This window comes from Platalea leucorodia (genome assembly GCF_965183815.1).
Source record: "Platalea leucorodia genome assembly, chromosome: 15".
Lineage (NCBI taxonomy): Eukaryota > Metazoa > Chordata > Aves > Pelecaniformes > Threskiornithidae > Platalea > Platalea leucorodia.
In genome coordinates, this window is record NC_138837.1 from 10322555 (window position 1) to 10334563 (window position 12009).

Consider the following 12009-nt stretch of genomic DNA (forward strand, 5'->3'; position numbering starts at 1 on the left):
GTGACGATGAAGCCAAATGGCTCGCCCCAGGGCTGGGGACGTCCCAAGGGGAGGTGGCTGCAGGACAGGGAGGGCACAGCGTCACCCGCTGCTTTCGTCCCCATGAGCTGCCCAGGACGAAGCTGCTCGGGGTTCATAATCTCCAAGCGCCCGGTGTTCTGGCTGGAGGCAGTGAGGGGTGATGGCTGAGCAGAGATACGTGCTCTGGTTGCAAGCAGGGCCCAGGCTTTGTGCTTTGGGTTTTCCCACTATTTCCAGCTGGTCATCATTGCTGAAACATAGCGGGTTTTGCCTGGCACCAGCACGGGCACCAGGCTTTGCATGACGCGGTGTCCCGTCCCCGCCCAGGGTTAGGAAGCGGGGCAGAACCCAGAGGTCAGAAAACCCCTCTTCACAGTATCCCACAGCAAGGGGCAGAGCCAGGGCTGCATCCTGGCCTGATCCACGACGGGAATAGCCGCCGGAGCCAAAGGGGCTGAGACCATCATTCCCATGTTTATCAGTGTCCGGTGCCTGTCAGTGTGGGCTCCTCGGGAAAGCCGGGCAGCTGGCAGAGCCCCCAGCCCCTCCTGGGTCGCTGCAGCAGCCTGCAAGCAGCTGGAGGGGCTGGGGAGGCATCGCCCGTGCCTGTGCCCTGCCCTGTGCCGGTGCCCGTGCCCCGTTCCCATCCCCATGCCCCGTGCCCATGCCTGTGGCCCGTGCCCGTGCCTTGTACCCACAAACATGGCCCATGCCCATGCCGGTGCCCGTCCCCATGTCCCACGCCATGCTGGTGCCCATGCCCATACCTTGTGCTCATCCCAGTGCCCATGCTGGTGCCAGTACCCCATGCCCATGCCGGTGCTGGTGCTCATGCCCATGCCTATACCCATGCCTATACCCATGCCGGTGCCAGTGCCCGTTCCCACACCCCCTGCCCATGTTGGTGCCTCTGCCTGAGGCAGGTAGGCTGTCTGCCATGCCCATGCCATGCTGGTGCCCATGCCGGTGCCCATGCCGATGCCCATGCCGTGCCGTGCCGTGCTGGTGCCTGTTCCCATGTCCCATGCCGGTGCCTGTTCCCATGTCCCATGCCATGCTGGTCACCATGCCGGTGCCTGTTCCCACGTCCCATGCCATGCTGGTCACCATGCCGGTGCCCATGCCGATGCCCATGCCGTGCCGTGCCGTGCTGGTGCCTGTTCCCAGGTGTCCCATGCCGGTGCCGTTCCCATGTCCCATGCCGGTGCCCATGCCGTGCCATGCCGTGCCGTGCCGTGCCGTGCCGTGCCGTGCCGGGGCCGGGGCAGCCAGGCTGTCGCGCCCTCCGCAGGCTGCACCGGGCTGCACGCTGCTCCTTGCCAAGGCCCGGCTGGCGGCGACCAGTTATCCCAGTCCCGACCAGCAGAGGGGAATGGTGATCCACATGAGCCACCCTCCTCCACCCGTGCCCTCTGCCCGCCCTGCGGGTCCCCTCCCCGCAGCGGGGCGCTCGCAGGCGGGGTGGGTGCGCCCCCACGGGGGTGTGGGGGTGGGGGTGACCCTCCCGAGCACACCCCGACCCCTGGGCTGCCGGCCACAGCCCCGTGGGACTGGCTTGTGGGTTTTTTGCAGGGTCGCCAGTTGCTCCCCAGCCAAGGCCAGGCTTGGAGCTGGTCCTCTCCATCCCTCTGCGCGGAGGCTCCGTGCCTGGGCTGGAGCTGGGGCTGGAGGTTATTGATCCTGCCCCCTGATTCAGCAAAAGCCGGGGTGGTGGCAGGCCTGATTCAGCACTGCTTAATCGCCTTGTTATCTGGGAGCGCTGCTCTGGCAGAGCAAATCCCGCTGGAGCCAGTGGGGCTGAGGGTGCCACAGCCCACGGGGCCCATCCCCGGAGCCACGGGCACGGCACTGCTGCTCCGCGGCTTTATCAGCAGAAGGAACTTTTACTGCTGCAATTATACAGCTGCTAATTGCACCAAGACCAGTTCCTGGGAAGGCGAGCGGCCCCCAGCGCACGAGCAGGAGGACACGTTCACACCCCTGCTCCCTGGGTGCTTTTCCCTCCTGCCCAACCTTGGCTTGCTCAGACCCTGCGCCGCAGCAGAGTCCCTTAGCAAGGCCGTGTCTTACTCACCTCCGAGGCCTTAAAGGTGACCGCGGGTGGGTTTGCGTGTGGCCGTGCCCCCATGGATGGGGACCTGGGCCTGGCTGTGCTGGCTGCCAGGGCCACCGGAGAAATGCGTGCAGCTCTATTTGCAAGGGGCACCCTGAAAGCCCCGGGCGGCACCTCCTGCCTGCAAGCACCCCCAGGCTCTTCCCCCAAAGCGATCGGGTTTCCCGGTGATCCGGCTGAGGTGGAAAAAGATCCTCATCCCAAGGTCAATGCGAGTGAAAGGAACACTCCGCTGATTGCTCCTTATGTCAGAGAAAGGGAAATAGATATTTGCTGGGCTGAAAGCTTTATCCTGCAACGGGCTCCTGCATTTAGTGGTTGCAAGAGTTCAGCAGGTCCTGGAGGTGGTAAGTGAAGGGGAGCAGGCTGTTCTGGGCGCTCTGCAGGTGCATCAGCCACCTTTGTTGCCGAAAGGTCAGATTTTGCACCGTGGTAATGACTGCATGGAAAATCCAAGGGAAGCAAGGCAGGGGTGATCGTCCCCGCGGGTACCGAATCCAGAGGGACCAGCTGAAGGGGCAGGGAGCTGAGCACACAGCCCCTGGCAGGCTTGGTTTGACTGCTGTGAGCATAAAAATATCCCAAATAATCAATCTTTTTTTTTTTAAACGCTCCCTCACGGTCATGGATCAGGGCATCAGGATTGTGCAGGAGACGTGCTGGGTCCCTGGGGGCGTGAAGGCGAGGTCTGGAGTGCTTTGCTCATCGTGGTGGACTTCTGCACCAGCCTCAGGCTTCACACATGCTTTGAGGGCTTTGCCGATTCGGGGACTATCTCAGATCGCTGCTGCCATGGCCGTGGTCCCAGGCTGTATTTATTCTCCTAGGCGGTATTCACAGGGAAATCCTTCATTTCGAAGCTAGGATAATTCAGCCAGCTCCAGGCAGATAAGCACTATTTCCATCTGTTTAGTGAGATGTAATTAGCTGGGATGATTCGACTTTATCACGGTGTAGTTTTTGAAAACTCCGTATCTGCGCAGTCTCTAGCGGGAGGGACGTCCGTGCTGGGTCCGCTCGCAGCCCCGGCACGTGGGGCAGACACAGGGCCAGCCTTCACAAACCCATTTGAGCATCGTCTGCGGTGCAGGAGCTGCTGCCTTTGGTTGCCCTCCGCTCAGGGCTGCCGAGGGCTCAGCTCCAGCCTCGGCAGCGGCGTCACCCGGAGCAGCTGCCTTTGCAGAGGGATGCGGGGAAGGAGAGTGGGGTGATGCCCGAGCCAGCGGGCAGGTGCTGCTGCCTGCGCTGCTGCCTGTCTCCGTGCCAAAGGAGTGAGCAACACAGGCAGCGCGAAGGGGGCTGAATTTAAAGATATTCTCGGGGAGGATAGGGCCAGGAGGGGAGGCAGGAGAGCGGTGGGGGGCTGTGTCTGCACCCCTTGCCCGGCCGCGGCAGGACGGGCTCAGCGCTTGAGCAGGGCCGGGCTGGGCATTGCCCCGTGCTGCTCCAGAAACTGGGAGCAGGAGAGGAAGGACAAACCGTCCCCATCCCTGTCCCTGTCCTCCTGGGGCACCCAGAGGGGCGGTGGGGATGGAGGAAACCCCAACCGTGACCACGTTAGGGACAATCTCTGCACATGGCCACGTGGGAATACATGGAGAAGTGCTCAGCGTGATGCCGCTGCTGAGCTTTGAGCTTCCAAACGCCTCCTATCACGACAAAACCCTTCAGACTACTCCTTTCCTTTCCCCCTCCCGAGCTTTAGCAGCTGAGCCCGTCTCTGCCACCAGCCAGCGCGCAGCGAAAGCTCGGGGCTGCGTCACCGCGCGGCGCTGACTAACGGTGCCGGCGTGTCGTGCTCATCTCCAGGTGGTTTTTCAAGCCCCAGAAACGGCCTCTGTGTCTGCGTTACAGCCTCTGGGCTCTGTTGACACGCTATTTCTGCATGCCACAAATATAACCTTCCTGTTTGCAAATCAACAATATCAATGCTCTCTATTTTTTACCTTTTCATTAGGGTTGGTTTTTTTCTATTTAAGAAACACATCAGTGGGCAAAAGAGACAGGTAATGGCTCAGTGTGTAGTGCTCCGGTACTTACGTGGATTGATTTTTCAAAAATAAGGGCTTTATACCGCTTACTTGGTCTATTTAGCAGGACTCTGTGTGCACTGCCTAAATCATATTCCATACATTGCTTCTTTTAAAGGAATGAAGCTTGGTTTCTAATAATGAAGTTATTGCCATGGGGAGATATTCACATTTTTTTTTCGATTTGAGGGAGGTGGATGCGTTTTCCCCACCTTTTAAATACCATCACCTCACTAAGGCAGACTTTCAAATGAATTCAGAGCCAGACTCCTTGGGGATCAGTGGTGGGGAAAGTGTTTAAAAGCCTCCAGTGGAAGAATTTTCTATTGGAAATGAGATTTCGCTGTAGCTAAATTTCCCACGAGAATCCCTTGATTTCAACAGCGTTTTGGCCAGGCAAACAAACTGCAAACAAGCCCGCTGCGAAGGCTAAAGCCTTCTTACAGGGCATTGCAAAGAGAAAAGGTAAATATTTCCGCTTTGTGACGATTTTCCCTTTGGAATGACTTGCAGGGGTAAGAAACACGTCAAGCTGGAAAGGGCTGATGCGTGCTGGGCATCCTCGGGGGTGAGCCCAGCCCAGGGGACACCCAGCCCGGCCGCAGCCAGACGCAGCCGCCCTGGCTCCCGTGGGTGCTGGGGCAGATGCAGGGTGGCATCTGGATGCCAGAGTTGATGTTCTTTGGCCTCGTGTTGAGTGTTTGGCTTTAGCAGAGCCCAGCCTGGCGTGGGAGCACCCGCAGCCCTCCCTGCCCAGGAGGATGCTTGGCCCCTGGTCCTCCACCACGGGTGTCGGTGCCAGGCGGGCGGTGGGCACCGTTTCGGGGCAGGGCTGGTGGCCGCTGGCAGGGAGAGGCGTGAGCAGCCTCCCGGCCCCCTCCCCAGCCCGGCAGCCTGCGGCCGGCCGAGAAGAGCTATTTCAGGCAGGATAAACAGGATGCCTCGCTCCAGGGCCGGCCACCTCCACTCCTCCCTCCTGCCGCCGGGTAAACAGTCCAGCCCAGGAAAAGACTCACGGCACAACCTCAGAGCCGTTTCCACGCCGGCTGGCCTGGACCTAGCAACCTGGCCGCGGTTTGAGCCGAGCTTTGCCCAGCCCAGCCCAGGCTCTCAGTGGTCTGGAAGCATCCCGGAACAGAAATGATCCCAAGGCATGGATCCACCTCAGCAGCGAGTCCTTGGAGCCGCCCTGCAGCTGGGAACAGGCTGAACTTTCTGGCCATGCCGCCACGTCCTCCCTCTTCCTCCTCCTCTTCCTCCCTTGGTCCCACCCCAGCTGCTCGCTGTGCCCAGGGGGTCTGGGAGCGACGCAGGCGAGGCCTTTCCTCCAGCCGGATCCTGCCCAGGCAGCGAGCGGAGGATCCGGCGAGGGCTGTTTCCGCCTGTTGCTCTTGGGAGAGGAGCTGCAGCCGCAGCAGAGGAAGGAGGAGCTTTTCCACCGCTTCCTCCAGCTCCCCGGCCCCGGCTGCTTCCCTCCCTGCTTGAGCAGCCGCGGGCCTGGGGGCTCACCCGCCGCCCCATGGATGTGGCCAGGCAATTTTTAGCCCCGGCGGAGTGCGCGCAAGGGGATTTTGCTGGATTGGTGGAGCGTTACTGGTTCTAGTATCCCACTTCGAGTGTGCCCGCCAGCTCCCCAGTGATGCTGGTTGATCTGGGAGATGCCAGCCCCCTCCTGGCTTCCCCCACCCTGGGAAAGCGGGGCCAAACAGCCCCTGCTCCAAAATCCGTGGCTGGAGAGTGTTTTAAGGCAACTTGAGTTTTTCCATCCCATTTTCCCACGTGGTGAGAGCTGCCCGGAGGCTGGGGAGGGAGAGGGGCCCCTCGCCTGCCTCCCGCCCTGCCCCGCTGCCCGGCCGGCTCCCACGGCCGCCCCGGCCGGCGCGGCACACCTTGGCATCGAGAGGAGCCCGATGACCTGGGCGTGAGGGCGCAGGTAGAAAGGGAGGAGCGGGTGTTGCAATCGTCCCGTGAAGCAATGTCGGGAGCGGAGCAGGCCGGTGCCGAGCCGGAGCTGGTTTGCCCGGCGCCAGCAGCCGTGGGAGCTGGCGTGGGTCCCTGCGGTGGGGGGCACGGCTGGGACCAGCGCCGGGCTGAGGCGTTCCCCAGCACCCAGCGCAGCCGGGGGGGCACAACCGCTCCGCCTGAGCCTCCCCCGTCCCCCAGCGAGCAGCTTAGGGGGGTTAATTACACGGAGGAGGGACACACACACACACACAGACACACACACGCACACTCACACACTCTCACAGACACACACTTACACACTCACACACACACCCTCACACCCACACCCGCACACCCACACTCACACTCATACACACTCACACACGTGCACACACACACTCACACACCCGCACACCCACACTCACGCAGACTCACACACACTCACACCCACACGCACACACACACACACACTCACACACCCGCACACACACTCACACACACTCACACACACTCACACACCTGCACACACACCCGCACACACACTCACACACCCGCACACACACTCACACACACACCCGCACACCCACACACACACCCGCACACACACTCACACACTCTCACACACACACACACACGCACCCGCACACACACTCACACACCTGCACACACACCCGCACACACACTCACACTCACACACACCCGCACACACACTCACACCCCCGCACACACACTCACACACACCCGCACACACACTCACACACACACCCGCACACCCACACACACACCCGCACACACACTCACACACCCTCACACACACACGCACCCGCACACACACTCACACCCCCGCACACACTCACACCCCCGCACACCCACCCGCAGCCGGGCGCTGGCGCGGCGGGCGCGGGGCGGCGCGGGGGGAGTGGCCGGCGGAGCCGGGGCTGCCAGGGGCCGCCGCGCTGCCTGACCGCCCCGGGCGCTGCCTTCCTCCTCCCCCTCCTCCTCCTCCTCCTCCTCCTCCTCCTCCTCCTCCTCCTCCTCCTCCTCCTCCTCCTCCTGCCGCCGCCCGCCCCGGCCCGGCTCCGCTCGCCATGGGAGATGTGGTCTCCACGCACCTGGACGAGGGTCGCCGCCAGCACATCGCGGGTGAGCTCCCGGAGCGCTTCCCCCTCTGCCCCGGCCCAGCCGGGCTCTCCCCATCCCTCTCTTCAATCCGGGTGGGGACTCCCCCTCCCAGACCCCCCGTGTTCCCTGGAGCCCGCTCTTCTCCTCTCTCCCGCACTTTAAACTTTCTTTTTTTCTTCCTCCTTTTTTTTCTTTCCACCACGTTGCAGTTTCCCTGTGTTTTTGCCTGTCGCCTTGGCTGTGGGCAGCCTGGGGAGGTGGGGGGGCACCCGAGGTGCCTGCCTGCCTCCCAAATGAAAGGCTGGGTTGTGCCGGGGGTGTTTGTGTTGGCTGCGGGGAGCCGCTCCCTGCGCCGAGCTTCCCCGGGCTGCGGGGCGGGCAGGGGGGAGCTGGGCTCCGGGGAGATGCTGGCAAGCTGGCTCCTGCGCAGGGAAGCCACTGTCAGCATGGGCTGCGCTGGGGCTGGGCCGGCAGATGAACGTTCTCCCCCTTAGCGGTGCTGGGGGATCCCTAGGGAAGCCCCCCCGAGGGCTCTGGGGTGGGGGGAAGGACTGGGGGCACCCCTGGGGTACCCCGGGATGCCGCGGGCCTGTCCCGGCACGGGCAGGGCACAGCAGCCGCCCCGCCGCCGCCGTGGGATGGGGAAGGGTGACAATGTGGCTATTGAGAGCCTGGCCATCCCGGGGCGACTGCCCGGCGCAGGATGGCTGGCCGTGCCGCCTGGGAATCGCTGGAATCGCTGAACGTGGGATTACGGCTTCTGTACAGGCACGGGTTTGTGCGCAGCGATGGCCGGGAGGGCGGTGGCGGGGTGGCAGGGCTGCTAATTGCTGCCTGCGGTGACTCGCTTGACCCCGATAAGTGGGGTCACCCCTCCGTCGGGGTGCTGTGCCCCCCCCGAGCCACCTTGCGTCACTTGTGATGCGAGCCCTTGGCTCCCCAGGGCTCCCGAGCGGGCAGGACCTGACCTCTGAGCCCTTTCGTGCTCCGGCTTCGGTTTCAGCTCCCCAGGCGGAAAAACTCTCCTCCTCGCCGGGTTAAGCGCCCGCCCCGTGAGGCTGCACCTTGTCGGGTGGCACGGAGGAGCGCGGCTTCGTGCTGGACCTTGTGCGCCTTGCGGAGAGCTCCAGGGCTCGGGAAGCGCCGGGGTTTTGGAGGTGGTTCTGCTGTATCTTTGCTCCGTCTCCGCCATAAAACCATGGGAGCGGCTCTGAAATCCTTTTTCCCCAAGGGCTTTGGGGAAAAAGCTGCTGCGGGTCTGGCACTAATGGAGCGGCGCGGTACAGCTGCCGCCGTACCGGCCCACGGACTCGATGTCTCGCGGTGTATGGTGGAGCCCATCCTTGCCAGGCCCCGCCATCCCGGGCCGGCTGGCAGGAATGCTTACGTGGTATGCGGCTCAGCAGGACGCCAGCAGGTTTGCGAGCTTTGAAGGAGAGCTTGTAACGCGCTCTAAGGTTTTCTTGTTGCATAGTTAAAGCTCGGCACGGCCGATCTGCGCGGCTGCACCGGCTTGGGTCTGCGCACGGCTGCCCACGTTCGGGTCCAAAGCACATCCCGAATCTCCCTTTAACTTGCTGGTTCTCCATACAGAGATCCCTCCCTGTCCAAGCCCTGTGATCTTAATCCGAAGAATAACAAGGAAAAGCCCGGCTGGGTTTCCCGTGCAGGAATCTGTCTCTGCTGGGCCAGAAATGAGGTGTTTGCAAGGCCAGGCTGGATGGTTGCACGCTGGCAGGGACCGAGCTGTTACACTGGGGGGGTTCAGCTCAGGGGGGCCGGGGGCTGCAGACGAGTTTTCACGGGGAAAATAGGATTCCTGTGAAATAGGATTACGGAGATTGGGCTGGTACCTGTCCTGTGCCATGCTGCAGCTCTGAAGGTTCGGGGTGAGTAGGAGGGGACCCGCACCTGTACTGGGACACCTCCCTGGGAGAGACTGGAGCCCACTGGCTTCGCTAAGCACCTCTCCGCTTTCCGCCCGGGCTCCTCGCTGGGTGAAAAGCCCCCAGAGCTGGGAGGGGCTGTAACCCAACAGGCAAGGCACGACTTGCTGTCAGGCATGCAAAGCAACGCGGCGGGGAAAACTCCGGGTTTTCCTGCCTAGCTCGGCCTGCTCTTCGCTGCTGCTGCTCCTGCACCCAGGGAGGGATCCATCCCCTCTCTGAGCAACTTTTCCCAGTTGTCTTCCCAACTTTGAGGAGTTTGGAGGAGCTACCCGTGCTGAAGGGACCCCTCGTTGCAGCAGGGACGGGAGCTCTCTGGGCTTGGCAACGCTCCCGGTGGCTGCAGCCCGCTTACACCAGCAGAGCTGTGCCGGCTGGGCACGCAGCAAGCCCTGGGGCTGTGGGGAGATGGTGAGAGCCTGGGCCAGATCCTTCCCCCCTGCTGGGAGCGGAGCTCTGAGCACTGCAGGTGGGTTAAAGGCAGGAGGGAGGTGGCAAAAAGCCTTCCCATGCCACGCACAGTGCGGTCCCCTCTGCGTTGGGACCTCTGCCCCGAAAACCATGCTTTGAAGGTCTCATGCTGTGGTGAGGCTGATGCCAACGTCTCTCGGAGGTCACGAGCCACACGTGTGTGACTTGTGTGTTGGTGGCTCAGGACCAGGGTCTTTCCTCTCACTGGTGGAGCTGGACCACTCTCCTGGTGCCTGAGCAGGTGTGCAGGCAGCATCCCTGCCAGCACTGGGGATGCTCCACAGCGCTGGGGCTGACAGGGCAGCCCCGGGCGGCTGATCTACACCGGGGTGGTTTTCGGGCAGTGCTGCCTGCAGCTCCTGCATCCCTTTCTCCAGTCTCTACAACTGGTACGTGCTTCCTTCTGCTGCCCTGCCTCGGACATGATCCTGGCCTGAGTCACTCAGCTTGTTTGTCAACACCCTTCGGCTGCCCTCCTCCTGCTCTTCCTCCCAAATGTGGGTTGGGAGTTGCCCCCGACCTGCTCCATGGGCTGGAGCAGGGACTGGCTTCCCCTCCCTGCGCAAGGATGGCCAGCACGGGCACCATCGCCTGGGGACGTGAGGGTGACAGGCACAGGGTGTCCTGCCAGGGCTCCCAGGAAAGCCGAGATGTCACTGAGAGCCTTGGGTTTTTGCACAGTGTCCCCTCCTGTCCAGGGCAATAGGTGGCCTCAGCAAGGGGCTGGATGAAGCTCTTCCCTCCTGCTGGAATAACTCCTTCCCTAGTGCATCCCAGCCCCATGGACCTCTTCTCCAGGGGGTGAGGTGGAGCGTGGCTGGCAGGAGCTGGGTGGCTCTGCCCCACGGGGCCGGTGGTCCCGGGCACCTGGTGGGTGGGAGACCCCAGGGATGCAGCAGGAGCTGCTGGGTGCCTCCATGGCCAGAGGGACAGGGAGGTGGGTGGCAGCGCGGGGAGGGTCCCTGGGAGCTCACACCTTGTTCTGGCATCTCCAGGGAGTCGCCAGCCCGTTAATTGCTGAGTAAACCAGCTGTTAATTTGGGGTGGGACTTCCACAGGCACCAGCCCACGCAGCTGTGGCAGAGGTGACACCGAGCCACCAAGCCAGACCCACAGCCTTTCCGCTCCAACGAGCCCTGTTGGGCATCGGTGGCTGCGTATCCCCGATGCCGCCGAGGAGCATCCTTCTGCCGGGAGCCTGGGTGCCGACAGGGTGGGCTGCGGGGTCAGGTCTGGAGGTGCCCGGCAAATGCCAAAATCCCTGTGCCGCAGGCAGGGGGGATTGCCGGCAGTGGGAAGAGATTTGCCCTGGCTTCCTTAGGCGTGACAATGATTTCCTAGCGTTGGCTGCAGACCAGCTCCAGCCAGCGCGGGAGGCGGTGGCTGCTGGTGATGGGCTCTGGGGTTGGTCTTGAGGCTGCAGCCCTCACCCTGCCCTGGGGTGGGACTGATGCAGGGAGGCTCGGAGGGATCGGCGCTGCAATGTGCTGGAGATGTGGAGTGGTTTCTCGTAACGAAGTGTGTGTCTTCTTTCATCATGAAATAAATAACTCCCCTGGCATGTCAGGGCTCCCTGCCAGCGGGGAAGGGCTGGTTCTGGCAAGCCAGGGCTTACCTACAGCCGTCGTGTCGGGGCACGGGGCTCGCTCAGAGCCAGCGTGTTGGGACAGGGGACATCGCCGGCTGCGGGGGCCTCTTGTGCTGGTGGCCTCCCCACGTGGGCAGGAGGTGGGAGCCCTCCCGGCCCTGCCTGTGCTCAGCCCCGGGGCAGAGCCTGCCTTCCCTCCCGGGGGGGGCTTTCCCTGCCTCCCCCAGCAAGGGCTTAGCCAAAGGCCTTACCTTGAGCAAGCTGGGGCACACATGGAGGGCATCCCTGCTCTGCCTGGGAGCAGGAGGGTTGGGGACAGGAGGACCAGAGCTGGCATCGCAGCTGAGGGCTCTCCTGGGGCCCTGGGGTCATCCCAGGGAGAGAAAAGCACCCCGCAGACCAGGACCCCCCCCCCCCCCAATGCAGTATCTGACACCCCTGAACCCATTGCAGGGACCCAGCAAGGGAAGCACAGCCAAGAGCTGGGATTTCCCAAGCCTTTGCCTCCCTCCTGCCCCCAGTTCGCTACAGAGGCTGGCTCTGATCCCAGGGAGGCTCGGTGCCTCTTGGCACACCCCATCAGCTCTATCCCACCCTCCCAGGGACCGACGGGCTCCCGTCCCTCTGCCTGAGCCCTACAGCAGGTTGCAACAAGCCGCTGGCTCCCACCCGTGGCTCTGCCGCAGCCACGGCGCTGCCGGTCTGGCTGCACGCTGGGAAGAGCAAAGGTGCCGTGTGGGCGTGGGGACAGTCACCAAAACAGCCACTGAAAGA

The 12009-nt window shown here is 62.9% G+C and overlaps 1 protein-coding gene across 1 annotated transcript in view; it reads left to right on the plus strand.

Annotated features, from left to right (window-relative positions):
• Positions 1 to 7170: 7170 nt before the first annotated feature.
• Positions 7171 to 12009, plus strand: part of NIBAN2 (niban apoptosis regulator 2) — a 32471-nt gene continuing 27632 nt past the window's right edge. The window contains exon 1 of the mRNA XM_082327145.1: positions 7171 to 7251. Within this exon, the coding sequence (XP_082183271.1) occupies positions 7197 to 7251 (55 nt within the window). The 5' untranslated portion in view covers positions 7171 to 7196. The remainder of the gene's footprint in view (positions 7252 to 12009) is intronic.